At 41.0% G+C, this 12,347-nt stretch overlaps 1 protein-coding gene across 1 annotated transcript in view; it reads right to left on the bottom strand.

Annotated features, from left to right (window-relative positions):
* Positions 1 to 1,040: 1,040 nt before the first annotated feature.
* The window catches only part of col22a1 (collagen, type XXII, alpha 1), a 39,784-nt gene continuing 28,477 nt past the window's right edge, over positions 1,041 to 12,347 (bottom strand). The window contains exons 30-64 of the mRNA XM_077548650.1: positions 12,237 to 12,290; positions 12,076 to 12,117; positions 11,946 to 11,978; positions 11,749 to 11,802; positions 11,301 to 11,354; positions 11,165 to 11,218; positions 11,019 to 11,072; positions 10,872 to 10,925; positions 10,408 to 10,512; positions 9,829 to 9,873; positions 9,479 to 9,556; positions 9,364 to 9,399; positions 9,165 to 9,218; positions 9,029 to 9,073; positions 8,895 to 8,930; positions 8,707 to 8,820; positions 8,381 to 8,434; positions 7,303 to 7,356; positions 7,174 to 7,227; positions 7,031 to 7,084; positions 6,841 to 6,894; positions 6,665 to 6,718; positions 6,526 to 6,579; positions 6,404 to 6,448; positions 6,274 to 6,327; positions 5,783 to 5,836; positions 5,621 to 5,674; positions 3,569 to 3,640; positions 3,464 to 3,499; positions 3,011 to 3,055; positions 2,759 to 2,938; positions 2,618 to 2,684; positions 2,356 to 2,538; positions 1,692 to 1,769; positions 1,041 to 1,618 (exon numbers count right to left, since the gene is read on the bottom strand). Coding sequence (XP_077404776.1) covers positions 1,425 to 1,618; positions 1,692 to 1,769; positions 2,356 to 2,538; positions 2,618 to 2,684; positions 2,759 to 2,938; positions 3,011 to 3,055; positions 3,464 to 3,499; positions 3,569 to 3,640; positions 5,621 to 5,674; positions 5,783 to 5,836; positions 6,274 to 6,327; positions 6,404 to 6,448; positions 6,526 to 6,579; positions 6,665 to 6,718; positions 6,841 to 6,894; positions 7,031 to 7,084; positions 7,174 to 7,227; positions 7,303 to 7,356; positions 8,381 to 8,434; positions 8,707 to 8,820; positions 8,895 to 8,930; positions 9,029 to 9,073; positions 9,165 to 9,218; positions 9,364 to 9,399; positions 9,479 to 9,556; positions 9,829 to 9,873; positions 10,408 to 10,512; positions 10,872 to 10,925; positions 11,019 to 11,072; positions 11,165 to 11,218; positions 11,301 to 11,354; positions 11,749 to 11,802; positions 11,946 to 11,978; positions 12,076 to 12,117; positions 12,237 to 12,290 — 2,352 coding nt within the window. The 3' untranslated portion in view covers positions 1,041 to 1,424. The remainder of the gene's footprint in view (positions 1,619 to 1,691; positions 1,770 to 2,355; positions 2,539 to 2,617; positions 2,685 to 2,758; positions 2,939 to 3,010; positions 3,056 to 3,463; positions 3,500 to 3,568; positions 3,641 to 5,620; positions 5,675 to 5,782; positions 5,837 to 6,273; positions 6,328 to 6,403; positions 6,449 to 6,525; positions 6,580 to 6,664; positions 6,719 to 6,840; positions 6,895 to 7,030; positions 7,085 to 7,173; positions 7,228 to 7,302; positions 7,357 to 8,380; positions 8,435 to 8,706; positions 8,821 to 8,894; positions 8,931 to 9,028; positions 9,074 to 9,164; positions 9,219 to 9,363; positions 9,400 to 9,478; positions 9,557 to 9,828; positions 9,874 to 10,407; positions 10,513 to 10,871; positions 10,926 to 11,018; positions 11,073 to 11,164; positions 11,219 to 11,300; positions 11,355 to 11,748; positions 11,803 to 11,945; positions 11,979 to 12,075; positions 12,118 to 12,236; positions 12,291 to 12,347) is intronic.

Raw genomic sequence — 12,347 nt, 5'->3', positions numbered from 1 at the left:
TTCAAATACTTACAATATGCTACTATTTTAAAACACTTTAGCACCATTTTCACCAGATAAAAACAGAGTATATTGCAGTACGGAATAAAGGGACTTGGGATATATTATTCCAATCAGCAAAGGTAACTAAACAGTTTGGGGTTTTAAAAACGATAAATAAACATAAGACTGATTTTGAAGTTAGGCATTAGCTAATCGTCATATAAATTAGAATATGCTAATAAAGTTCTATAGAGAATAATGCAATAGTTTTGACAATTTCTCCTCTGGTTTGTTGGATATATTTTTTTAAATTGCTCTTTGGGTTTATTTTTGTAAGAACCAATAGATTTTTATAGAAAGCCAAAAGACAACCCTCTAAACTATACTGTAGATGACTCGCACATTTGGCGACATAACAAGAAACTGGGGGGCAAATAGATGATCTTAATTGGCCCATTCTTGTAAGCTCTTAATAAGCCTCACCAAAGAGTGATAAAGTGGCACACGAGAAAGTGGTTCGAAGCAACGAGCCTTTAAAAAAAAAACTGAAAAACAAGCAATGAGCTAAGCAGTTCAGCAAGTCATTGCGGCGACGAATGAGGCAAGTCATTAACCTTCAATAATTGAAAAGTGCTTTGAAAAAGTCATTCACTTTTAATTCCACGCAAAATCATTTGCAAAGTCTTGCTTTTTTTATTTTTTATTTTTTATAAAACAAACCAGATTTTATAATTAAAAACTCTCCCAATCTCTCCCAGAGGTAGAAAGGCTCAAATCAATGAGTTGGGAGAATCGGAGGCGAGTTGCTTGGCCGTAGGTTTATTCCATCGTTAAAGCTTGAACATATCAAAAAAGGAAGGTAGTATTACTTACCTCCATTTTGGAAAAGCGGGGCAAAATTATCCTATTCAACGCTACATAAGAAGCCCAACTGTGGACTACCATCACTTTCACAAACAACCATTGTTAATACTGCCTAATATTTCAAACATGGCTTCCCAAAGCCCCCCCCCCCCCCCCAGCCCCCGCCCAACATCAACAAAATAATAACCCCTATACCAAGCGATTAGCCAACGGATTGAGCAGCGGCCAAACATTCTGGTGAGGAAGGAACTGACACTGAGATAAATCTATAGCTTGACATACTTGGAAGGACCTGCATCATCCGTCTTGTCTCCTGATTTTTTTACAGGAAGCATGCAAGTCAGGAAAACATTTAGCTGCCCTCTTTGCCCACATTCCATCTTCAAAAGCCACCAATCCCCGTCAATTGCAAGCGTCATACCCAAAAATAAAAATAAAGAAAACAAATACTGTAATGACCCTCAGCACGTATTGCTTCAGTCCTCCAAAAGTCCCTCCCAAAAAGTTCTTGAGTCAGACACTACATTGTTCATAAATACAACTGTACTTCAAGCTCTTGGTGTCATCTTTTTCAAATTTTAAGTCCCCTTGACATTTTTGCTGTGAGGTCTGTTCGCAAGGCTGGCGTAGTAGGCGCATTGGGAGGGGTCACATTGGCCGGTAGGTCCAGAAGGGCCGGGTTGACCGGTGGGGCCGGGGTTTCCTGGCTCCCCTTGGGCTCCAGCTTGTCCTGGGCTTCCGTCTTTACCATAACCAGGCATACCAGCTGGACCTGTGGCAGGCACAAGCACTTTAGGGCTCAAGTGAGGTCATTGCAAATCCATTATTACTGTTGTGGTTTTTACCTAAAGCACCAGGAGGGCCTTGTTCTCCTCTTTCACCAATCCCAGAATCCCCCTTGTCTCCTTTAGTACCTCTTTCACCTGGAAGGAATATAAATCGTCTAAAATCAAAAGGTTCCCATAACCAGAAACTGCAATCAAATATTGGGTAGATCATCCCTTGGGTAAGTTTTGAAGAGATACAACAAACTGTATTGATAAACAATACATTTGTATTGGTTTGGACCTTGTAGATCTCAGTTTTGGGTTTCATAGCCAGCTGTGAAACTTAGCTGCCATGTGTAGATGACTAGGACGTACTGTAACCAAAATTCAGGAAATATTTTTCAGCCGGTGAGGTGGGGGTTTGTGTGGGTGCGTACGGTGGTCGACATACGCCGGAACCTATTCATCGACTAGGGATGGCGAGGTGCTGGATCGGCCCTGATGCGTGCCAATTTTGGCCTGGAATGGACTGGCCTTTTGGGAATCTTCAGAAATTCCCAATGAGCACCATGACCCTGGTAGATGCGGTGCCAAAATCGAAACATTTTCTGCAATTCAGTATCACCCATGTATCTGGTACGCCCATATAACACTTGGAAGCCATTTGACAAATTCACTAAGATATATAGTCGAATTGGCAGCTTCAAATTCACACCTGTCAACTTTAAGTGTGAGTGTCTACCTTTAGGACCCATGGGTCCCCTCACTCCTTCGCCTCCATTCAGTCCAGGTATGCCCGGTTCACCAGGTGGGCCAGGTCGTCCAGGGTTGCCTTCTTTACCTGGAAGGCCGGGCGGTCCTGGTCGTCCCGCTGAACTCTTCACGTGGGCCGGTTGCATCTGAGCCATGAGGTAGGCCAATTTGGCTGCAAGAACAAAAGAAACACTCCTAAGGAAAATGGACTCTTCAGACAAGATGAGAACCGGAGCAAGCTGCTGCCGCACCATCCAGTTGCTTCGCCAGTTCCTCCTGAATGAGCCTTCTCATCTGCTCCATTGATGCCGACTCCCCCTGAGGAGATGTTGATGATTCCGGATGACTAAATTATTTGCATGGTAACTGATGAGGTAGGAAGAGGGACTTACTCTGGGGCCAGGCATTCCAGGGTTTCCTGAAGGTCCTTGTGACCCAGGAGATCCCATTTCACCCGGTGGTCCTGACATACCCATCATACCAGTATGGCCTTTTCTGCCAGGTGGTCCTGTATTTCCTGGAATACCTGGTTCTCCTGATTGTCCTTTATCTCCTTTCATACCTGTGTCACCCTGAAATAGATATGAATATTTGTATGTTGTGTTTTTGTTTTTTTTTGTATGTGAATAAATCCAGGTACTTACTTTTTGCCCCTTAAGACCAAGATCACCTGCTCGGCCTGGGACTCCCTACAAGACCCCAAAGATGTAAAAAAAAAAAAAAATAGCAATATGTACTGTACATTAACTCTTTGACTGCCAAAAACGTTAAATAACGTTTAGTAAAATCCTATGGAGGAGTGCCAAAGACGTTAAAAGACGGGTTTTTTTCAAAACAGAGGTGAAACTAACCATTTTCTATTGTTGATTACTGAAAAACAGAATAAGGTAGAAACAAACTTTTTTTTCTGATGAAATATGAGAGTCCAATCTTTCATTTGGTAGTATGTGTGTTTCCATAGTCCAAACACAACATTTTCAGTGGACCTTGAAAGATCAGTCAAAAATGCTTAAATCGGCTGGCACCCACGGCATCCCTTTTCTGAAAACGTCTGGCAGTCAAAGAGTTATAAAATATAAGCGATGAGTGTAAGCTACCTGTTTCCCTTCTGGACCAACAGGACCAGGCGGACCCTGGAAAATCGGGATAAATGTCAATACTGGAAAGATGTGGATCAGGATTTTTAACCAACCGACACGTACCGCAGGCCCTTTAGGTCCACTGAAGCCTGGTAATCCTGGATTGCCGGGTTCTCCCCTTTCACCTCTTAAACCCTGAATGATGGCAAAGACATTTCTGTTCATCACACACAAAATGTAGAGTTTCTCAGACTTGAGTGCACTCCAAAAACCCCGCTCCTTAGGGAGGATTCAGTGAGATTAACATTTAGCTTAGCGTTCTAATCAACATGGTGCAGTACCGTGGATCAAAATAAAGCAATCTTTTCTTTTGGATTGAAAACATTTATAAGGGCCAAGGACCAAGCATGGATTGTCCAATGTTTGCAGAAATGAATAATGGACTCATGTGGCAACAGAACCTTTACCAAATGTAGCGTTTAGTTGACTTTCCTGCCTCTCTTCTGCAATTTCTCTTCCTTTAACCTCTCAGTTTCATTCCCTCTTCCCTCCTTGAGGCCATTTCTGATTATCTGCTCCTCTGCTGACTGATGTCGTTGGGCAGTGACCTCCTTCCAGGAAACCATTTATCAGCCCAAGGACCTGCCGGTCTCCTAACTGCGCTCCAGCGTTCACGGCCGGGTCCTTGTATCACCCCGCACTCCTTACAGAAGTGGACTGACTGTGAAATCACTCAATTACATGGAGAGCGGAGGCTTCACAAGCTTTAAGAGGACTCGGGTGGCACTTTGAAGAGATGGGTGTCGGTAATAAGCGAAAGACACTGAGCGAGTCCTATGTCTACCTTGAGGAGGTTTAGTTTAAGAGGTAGGTTGTAAAAATAAACAATGGGATATTAAAGTTTAAAGCCAAAAGAAATTATTTAAAGTGTTATTCCGCATCCTCACACACACACTTTTTTAAGAGTTTATCTCGTGTTATCATTGCCAAGCTTAAAAGTGAGATAGTTATATTAGTTAACAAACTCGATAGTTAGCAAATGAATGATAGTTAACTAATTAAATAGCTACTATTCAGCTATTTTGTTTTGTGAGACAACTAGTAGTCAGTCAGCCATTAGTTAGCTGGCAACTAGCCATCTCGTTTTCTGCTACTTAACTAGGTAGACATGCAATCAGTTATTTCGTTCTGTCAGTCATTTGGCTAGCTTTTTGGTTACTTAGCTGACTCGTTAATTTGTTAGCAAACTCGATAGTCAGCAAACTAGCCTTCTAATCACTCAGCACTTAGAAAGTTAGCCAACTGAATACCTTGTTAGTCGACTATTTTGTTTCATTAGTTAGATAACTAGTTAGTAGGTCAGGTAGTAGTAATCATTTGTCAATCAGTCATTCAGCTAACTTTTCCATTACTGAGTTGACTAGTTAGTTAGTTGTTAGCAAACTTAATAGTCAGCTAGATAGTCAGCAAACTAGTCATTTAATCAATTGGCAATTTAGATAGCCAACTAAATTCCTTGCTAGTCAGCTATTTTGTATCACTAGTTAGCTGACTTGTTAGTAGGTCAGATTTTTTTGTAGTCAGCTATTAGTAACCTGATAACTAGCTGACTAGTTAATTAGGCAGTTATATGGCTAGTAATGTATTACATTTTTTGCTAGTGAGTGAACTACATACGAGATTCCTACTAAACCTAATGTAACAAAGAATATTTTGGGTGTTTCATTTTGAAATCTTTTAATTCAAAGTTGGATTCAATGTTTTGAAAGCCTTTGAATTAATAACACAGTGTGCATCTTAATGATCCAAGTGCAACCTGTTCCTGATGTTCCACCGCAATCATTTTCTAACAACTAATCTCCAGCATACAAAAGTTCACCCGAAGGAGAGAAGTACTATGTCACTGCGGCAAACACAACTTTCATCACAACCCGACAGCTCATCTCCAAGATGAAGGAAATGCTTCACATCCACTCGGCGTGCTCCCGTTCCGCAAACATATCTTTTCCTGTTTCTTCTTCTATTTATTGCCGAGCAACGTACTATCACCATCAGTCAAAGTTGTTATTGTGACACCGTGGCTGTTTGCAGACGCTGATATTGTTGTTGCAGAATCACTTTTTTTTTTTTTTTTTTTTGGGTTGGCATAGTGTAAAGTAGTGACAGATAACTCACTGGAGTTCCTGGGAGACCTGCTTTGCCCGACGGCCCCGCTTCACCCTGCTTGCCCTGGAAGGGAACGACACAAAGAGACAGGAAGTGATGGACTTATTTCCATATATCTGTACGTCTTTCCACTTGACAAGACAATGTGCTGAGTCGTGCGTTCATGCTCACTTGCTCTCCTCTTGGTCCAACGAGTCCCTCCGGTCCTGGAGGCCCCTTTGGACCCTGCCGTAACAAAACAAGAATTTTAAAATATACAATGGGACAAAACTCTCATAATGTAGAAAGCATCTGCAGTGTACTATTTCACACTGCTACACTGTGAAATATAGATATGATTAAAGATTATTTTGGCACTCTGCTTCAAGCTTGTTTTAATCATCGGTGGGCTTGGTTCCAGAAGACGACAGGATGCAATGCTGCGCACTGAAGAATGTTTTATGTAGTTTTTTTTAACAGTCCGGGATTTTCTACAGTGGGATATTTATCTCTACTATACAGCGTAGCTGGGAGGAAAAACTATATTTACAGCATTTAATTATTATAAGGTTTTCACGCTTCCCACGTCATTGGAGGGTAATAAAGCACCTTTACTATATTTCTACAGATATTCATTAAAATTATACTCAGGGGGATCTATAACTTATTAAAGAATGCTGTACCTCCTTTCCAGGTTTGCCATCACGTCCAAGTGATCCAGGCTTTCCATCTTCTCCCTGTTTGACGCATACATTTATACTGTTCCATTTATGGACTCGGAATTTGAGCTCACTCATGGTTTGCTTCGCTTACCTTTGACCCAGGAGAACCGGGTTCTCCTCTGTGGCCCTTGAAGCCCTGAACAGGAAGAGACAGTGGTGAACTGGTCTGTAGCTGCCTTTGTGGTCTTATGGGAGTTTATGGAGGCTACTTACTGGGAGTCCCCGAAGTCCAGGGTTGCCAAGTGGTCCAGGTTCGCCTTGTTTGCCCTGGAATAAAAAAAAATTAAAAAACGGTTTCTGCATCACAGCATCCATCAGGTGACATGAAATGAGGCTAAAATATTGTACTTACTGGTTCTCCTTGTTCACCTTGTATACCGTCTTTTCCTATTTTTCCAGGTGGACCCTGCAATTTAGTGGGATGTATTTAAGCATGACTACAATATTTTTTGCTAATTAAAGACATTATGATCACACTACAGGTGAATGTACGAGTATAAACTTTGGATGCCTCATAATTATTCTTACAATCATGCCAGGAAGACCTGGAGGACCCTGGATCCCTTTGAGACCCTCTTTGCCCTGTTAAAAACAAACAGTCATTAAAAAGATAAAGTGAGTACTAGACACCATGTGTGCCCTACATGCTAGAGAGCAGGCTTGTAGACTGATGGCACGTGGCTTTTATAAGTGGGAAAGTACATGATTCTGGCCTGACCTTTTCTCCAGCGGGGCCTTGGGGACCAGGAGGACCAGGTTGTCCATCATTGCCCTGAGCACAAACAAAATGTTATCAAACTGATTAAACACGCATGGCTTCTGAGACTATTTGGAGAGAGAGAGAGAGAGAGAGCAATTTACCGGTGCACCCATTATTCCAGCAGGACCAGGGTGGCCGGTAGGTCCAGGGTGACCCTGCAAAAAACAAAAGAAGAAATGATTAAGACATAATATAATCGAAATATTGATGTAATTAAAGTTTCTTTCTACCTTTTCTCCTTTATCTCCTGGCATTCCAGCAGTACCACGGTCGCCTTTGAGTCCCTGTGTGGATAAATTAATAAATGTCATTTCAGGCTGAAACTTTTTATTTTATTTAAAATATACCAACACAAAACAAATTACAACTTGATTTTTAAATTGCGTGGATAAAAAAAAAAAAAGTTAAGCAGAGTTTGCGTTTGGTGACCATTGCATGTGCCAGATACACAAATCTGCTATACAAATTGACAACAACAATCGGCGGCTTGATGATGAAGTGCTGCCTTCATGAATGAAAACACAATCATTGCTTTTACTGTCAAATCATGTCTTTCTTCACTCAGGGCCTGCAAGAGTCACTTGCCTTGCCACAACGCCCTAGCTTCGCTCTTCGTTGTCATGCTAACAAAAAGGGTTACTCGGCATTGGCCTCGCAGTCGAGGGGGTGCATTGAGCAGTGGCTCATTTGCATGAGACAGCACCACCCAGGCTGAGTTCAGCTCAGGCAAAAATATATATATTAAAAAAAATATAACAATTTCATTTTTTTTTAAAGGAAAAGGAAAATATATGTACAGTAATTTCTGGACTACAAGGCGCACCTGACTATAAGCCGCGCTAGCGAAATTTGGGGAAAACTTGAGTTTGCTACATATATAAGCCACACCTGACTGTAAGCCGCAGGAGTTTTTAATTTTACCGCACCGGATTTCCGCTACTTTCTTTTCCATAATGAGGGCGCAAATTGTCTCGTTCTGCCTCTCCTACTGTATGTGGGCTCACTTGGTTTGTTTTGCTCTGTCTGACGCTCTTGCGCTTTCTTTATAATGCGCCCCATTGCGATCTGATAGATAAGCCGCACCTTTGTATAAACCGCAGGGTCGAATGCAAGTGAAAAAAGTAGCGCCTTGTTGTCCAGAAATTACTGTAATCCTGATTTTGACAACAAAAACAAGGGAAATAAATCTGATGATGAAATTTCCACTTTAATATAAAATAAGATGAGAGTTTGGGCTAATACCTGAGCATTAAAAAAAACATTAATTAGCATTTGCCCATGTCAGCGATAAGGAAAGTGCCAACTTGCCTTTCCTCCGTCAGCTCCGGCAGGTCCTTGAGGTCCCGGTAGTCCCGGTGCGCCCTGTAATGACACAGCAGACAATCAGTCTTCGTCCTGGAAGACTAAGCGTGCCCTAATTGCTCACTAGTGCCCCCGGAGGAGGCCCTACTAATGATGCAGACTGTGTAGGGGCGTACTGTGATTGATGGGCGCACATTAGTAACTTGGACCTCATGCCTCGTTTTGGGCCAAATGAATGCACCCACACACACGCAAACACACACTCCATTGACTTTACATTAGGAGAAAGGTGATATTAACAATAATGCAGAATACAAATGACTTTGTCCTACTTGATAGCCATCTTGACCATCTTTCCCAGGAGGTCCATGTTGTCCTTTATCGCCTGGCAATCCCGGAACGCCGGCTGCTCCAGGTGGGCCTGCTGGGCAGTCTGAGCAAATGTCCTAAATGATGCAAAGAACAGGATTGTATTGTATGATCTTTGCATAACTCGCTTGAAACGAGCAACGGAGCTTACCTTCAGTTTGATGTCCGAAAGGTCAGCGGCTTTTCCCTAAAGAAGATGATCATAAAGTATCAAAATGAATCGGAGGATGCTCATTGGGGTTAAAAAAAAAAAAATGCTTAAGAGGTCATTCTATCCATACTTACAGGCTCTCCGGGTGATCCCGTCTCTCCCGGCCTTCCGGGTAATCCCTAGACAGTGGGTTACATGGACAGTATTATAAACCTCATTAAGTCAATATTTTAATTTGTATGGCCAAGACAGAGCCAAATTGGTACTTACGTTATGTCCTGCGGGGCCATCAGGGCCAGGAATACCAGGTAGGCCCCTCAAGCCCTGAAAATCGGGGGGGGGGGGTTAGAGGGGAAAATAAATTAATAATACCATAATGATAACAAACAATCAAATCAAAAGGAATGCATAATAATTCAATACAAATGAGTCATTACATAAATTAAAAATATTCAGAAATTAAACTTACAGGTGGTCCGGCGTCCCCATTATTTCCAGCTGGGCCCTAAAACAAGACAAAAGGCAGTCATTATAGAGATGATCTAAATAAAAACTGCACACTATAGTGGAATTGGCGCTCATACCTGAGGTCCCGTTTTGCCTTCCCCTGGGGAGCCCCTGTCCCCTGGTAAACCTGGCTCTCCTCTTGACCCCGGGGGGCCCTGAGAGAGACAAACCAAGCTTATTACTAATTACGTTTATGTTTTGTGCATTAAATATCAGCATCACTGAAAACGAACGGAGATTGCACTCCTCATGTTCTGCGCATCTTGGCCACTAGGAGGCAGTATAATACAGAAATACACAAAGAAAAGTTTTACAACTGACTGTGCAAGCTGTAGTTCTTCACAGAGGATAGATAATCTATGCCTGTGAGTACTATTACATTGTCTGTCTACCATACACAGAAAAAAACCACATAAAATCCAATTACCTTTGGCCCTGGGGGTCCTTCATTTCCCCGTGGTCCCTGTTCACCCTGTCATTATCACAAACCACGTCAATTAAACATCTTGGGAACACAAACACCTCATATAAACCTCTTAAGACTAAATCATTAGGCATTAGAAAGTGTGTACGAGTTCATTTTTCAAGCACGTAAATAGCAAGAGCGAGGCCTCGGGGCCGCACCTGGCTGCTGTAAAAAAGAATTAAATAAATAAATAAATATAAAAGTAAGCATGCTTCCTGTTTGCCCGTCAGCAGCTCTGAAGTGGAAAAAAACGGACGGAGTCACAAAATGTGCTAACTCAGCCTTGTTGTGTTGCGGTTCGACATGTATGCCACGTAGTACATGTTTACGAGCACAACACGTGTGGAAGGAAAAAAAATACGTTGAGAGAGTTGAAGACAGTAAAAAAGCTGTTACATAAATATTTACTGATAAATACACGTTGAATGATCATTTCCTGAGACTTGTATGATAATGTCAGCAAACACTTGAGTCAACAATATAAACCCAATTTTTAATAATTTGGTGTAATGTGAGTGTGGGTTAAAGTGGATTTCTTACAGTTAGTCCATCTTTTCCCTTCCCCGTTGGTCCTGGGGGTCCGATCAAACCAGGCTCTCCGGGTGGTCCTCGTTGACCTGCTTGCCCAGGTTTGCCCGACTCTCCCTTTAGAGAAAAAATAAATGTAAGGTGGTAAATTTATGTCGATGATAATTAGATATTGCAAAACAAAATATAATTATTATAATAATTCATTGCTAATAATTAATACTTCACCATTTTTATATATAAATCAAGCAACTTTGTTATTATTAATATTATTATTGATATAATTTAATGAAGAATTTGAAAACATAAATATTTCCTACCTGGTTAAACCATGAATTAAGGGTAATTTGAGCACATTTGTTAATTCAGAAGTGTGTATCCGACTGGTAGCCCTTCGCCTGACATCAATTTAAAAAATGACTCCTACCTTATGCTGCCTGTACCTTTAAAAAAAAAAAAAAAAAAAAAGAACTGACCTTGTCTCCTCTCTCTCCAGCCGGACCAGGGGGTCCAGTGATGCCTGGTATGCCCTTAAAAAATATATATAATTGTTCCATCATAAAGTGAGCCGTCGTAAACTCGTTAGTCAGACAGCATACATCAAATTAGGCGTGCGGACCTACCACATTGCCCGGGAGCCCGCGAGGCCCATGAGGACCAGCTACACCAGGAGGCCCCTGGAGCAAACACATTAGCGGTTACTATACTATTTACTATGTACTATTATTGGGCTTCTTACAGTGAATCAGTTCAAAGACATTCAACTCACCGGGTCTCCAACACGTCCTGCCTCTCCTTGAAGTCCTGTGTCGCCTTTTGGACCCTATGAGGAAGAAAAAGGTCAAGTGAAGTATGATCAACTGATTGATTGATTAATCCAATGTTATTTAATCGCAAGCACTTACCGCTAGTCCAGGTGGACCCTTAAAGCCTTGCTCACCAGGTAAACCTCTAGGGCCCTTCAGACAAAGTATATTTAATAACACATTTGATTAAATGAAATTTTTTCTTTGTCATTTATTTGGTCTGTTTTTCTCCCAATTTTAAAATACAGCTTTCGTAAAGCTTTATATTTGGTATAGAGAAAAAAAAATCAAAATAAGAGTGAAAAATAATATGTAAATAATATCCATGAATGCAAAATTAACATGTGACACATATTATAATTAGTCAAGCGTCTCAGTTGTCCAGCTGTATGTCGCACAGGTTCATAGTGTTCTTATTGTATCTCTGGTGACATCTAGTGGATTTTTTCGCACATTGCAATATGTAATTTAGCAATTGCTCTATAACGTCAAAAAATAAAAATAAAAAAAGGTTGAAATATGAAAATCTGTATTGACAAAATCCCACCATTTCTCCAGTCTGTCCTTGGTCCCCCTTCTCTCCTTTTTCTCCTGGTTTTCCCTTCAAGTTACAACAAAGTCAGTATGTGTGAGCTTAAGAAAGGAATGAACACTGAAATCATCTCTTAAATATTTGATATTTCCATTTTCAGTGCAACTTTTCTTTTCTTTTCATGGACGTTGTTTTGTTGAGAGCCAACTTACAGGTTCACCCGGCTCAGGAATGACACTTGCAACCTGTAAAGCAAAAACATAAATATATGTCAAATATATATATTTATTTATTTATTTTTAAGTGTTTTTTTTTTCTTTTCTATTATTGAATGTGATTTACATTTCCGGGCACGCCGGGCAATCCCCTGGCTCCAACTTCACCCTGAAAGCAGGAGAAGGAGGCAATAATATAAAATTAATTACAGCAAGATTAGCATTATTTAGACATATTAGAATAATGTATTGGTGCATCATTGGTTAAAAAAATGACAATTTATTTACCTTGTCACCCTTTTCACCTTTTGGCCCCAATGACCCCTCCTGTCCCCTGTCACCCTAATAAATGTAATAAAATAGGATGAATCATAAAAAATAAAAAAGATCTGGGAATTA

The sequence above is a fragment of the Vanacampus margaritifer genome, chromosome 17 (assembly GCF_051991255.1).
Source record: "Vanacampus margaritifer isolate UIUO_Vmar chromosome 17, RoL_Vmar_1.0, whole genome shotgun sequence".
Classification (NCBI taxonomy): Eukaryota; Metazoa; Chordata; class Actinopteri; order Syngnathiformes; family Syngnathidae; genus Vanacampus; species Vanacampus margaritifer.
This window is presented reverse-complemented; position numbering and strand designations above follow the sequence as displayed.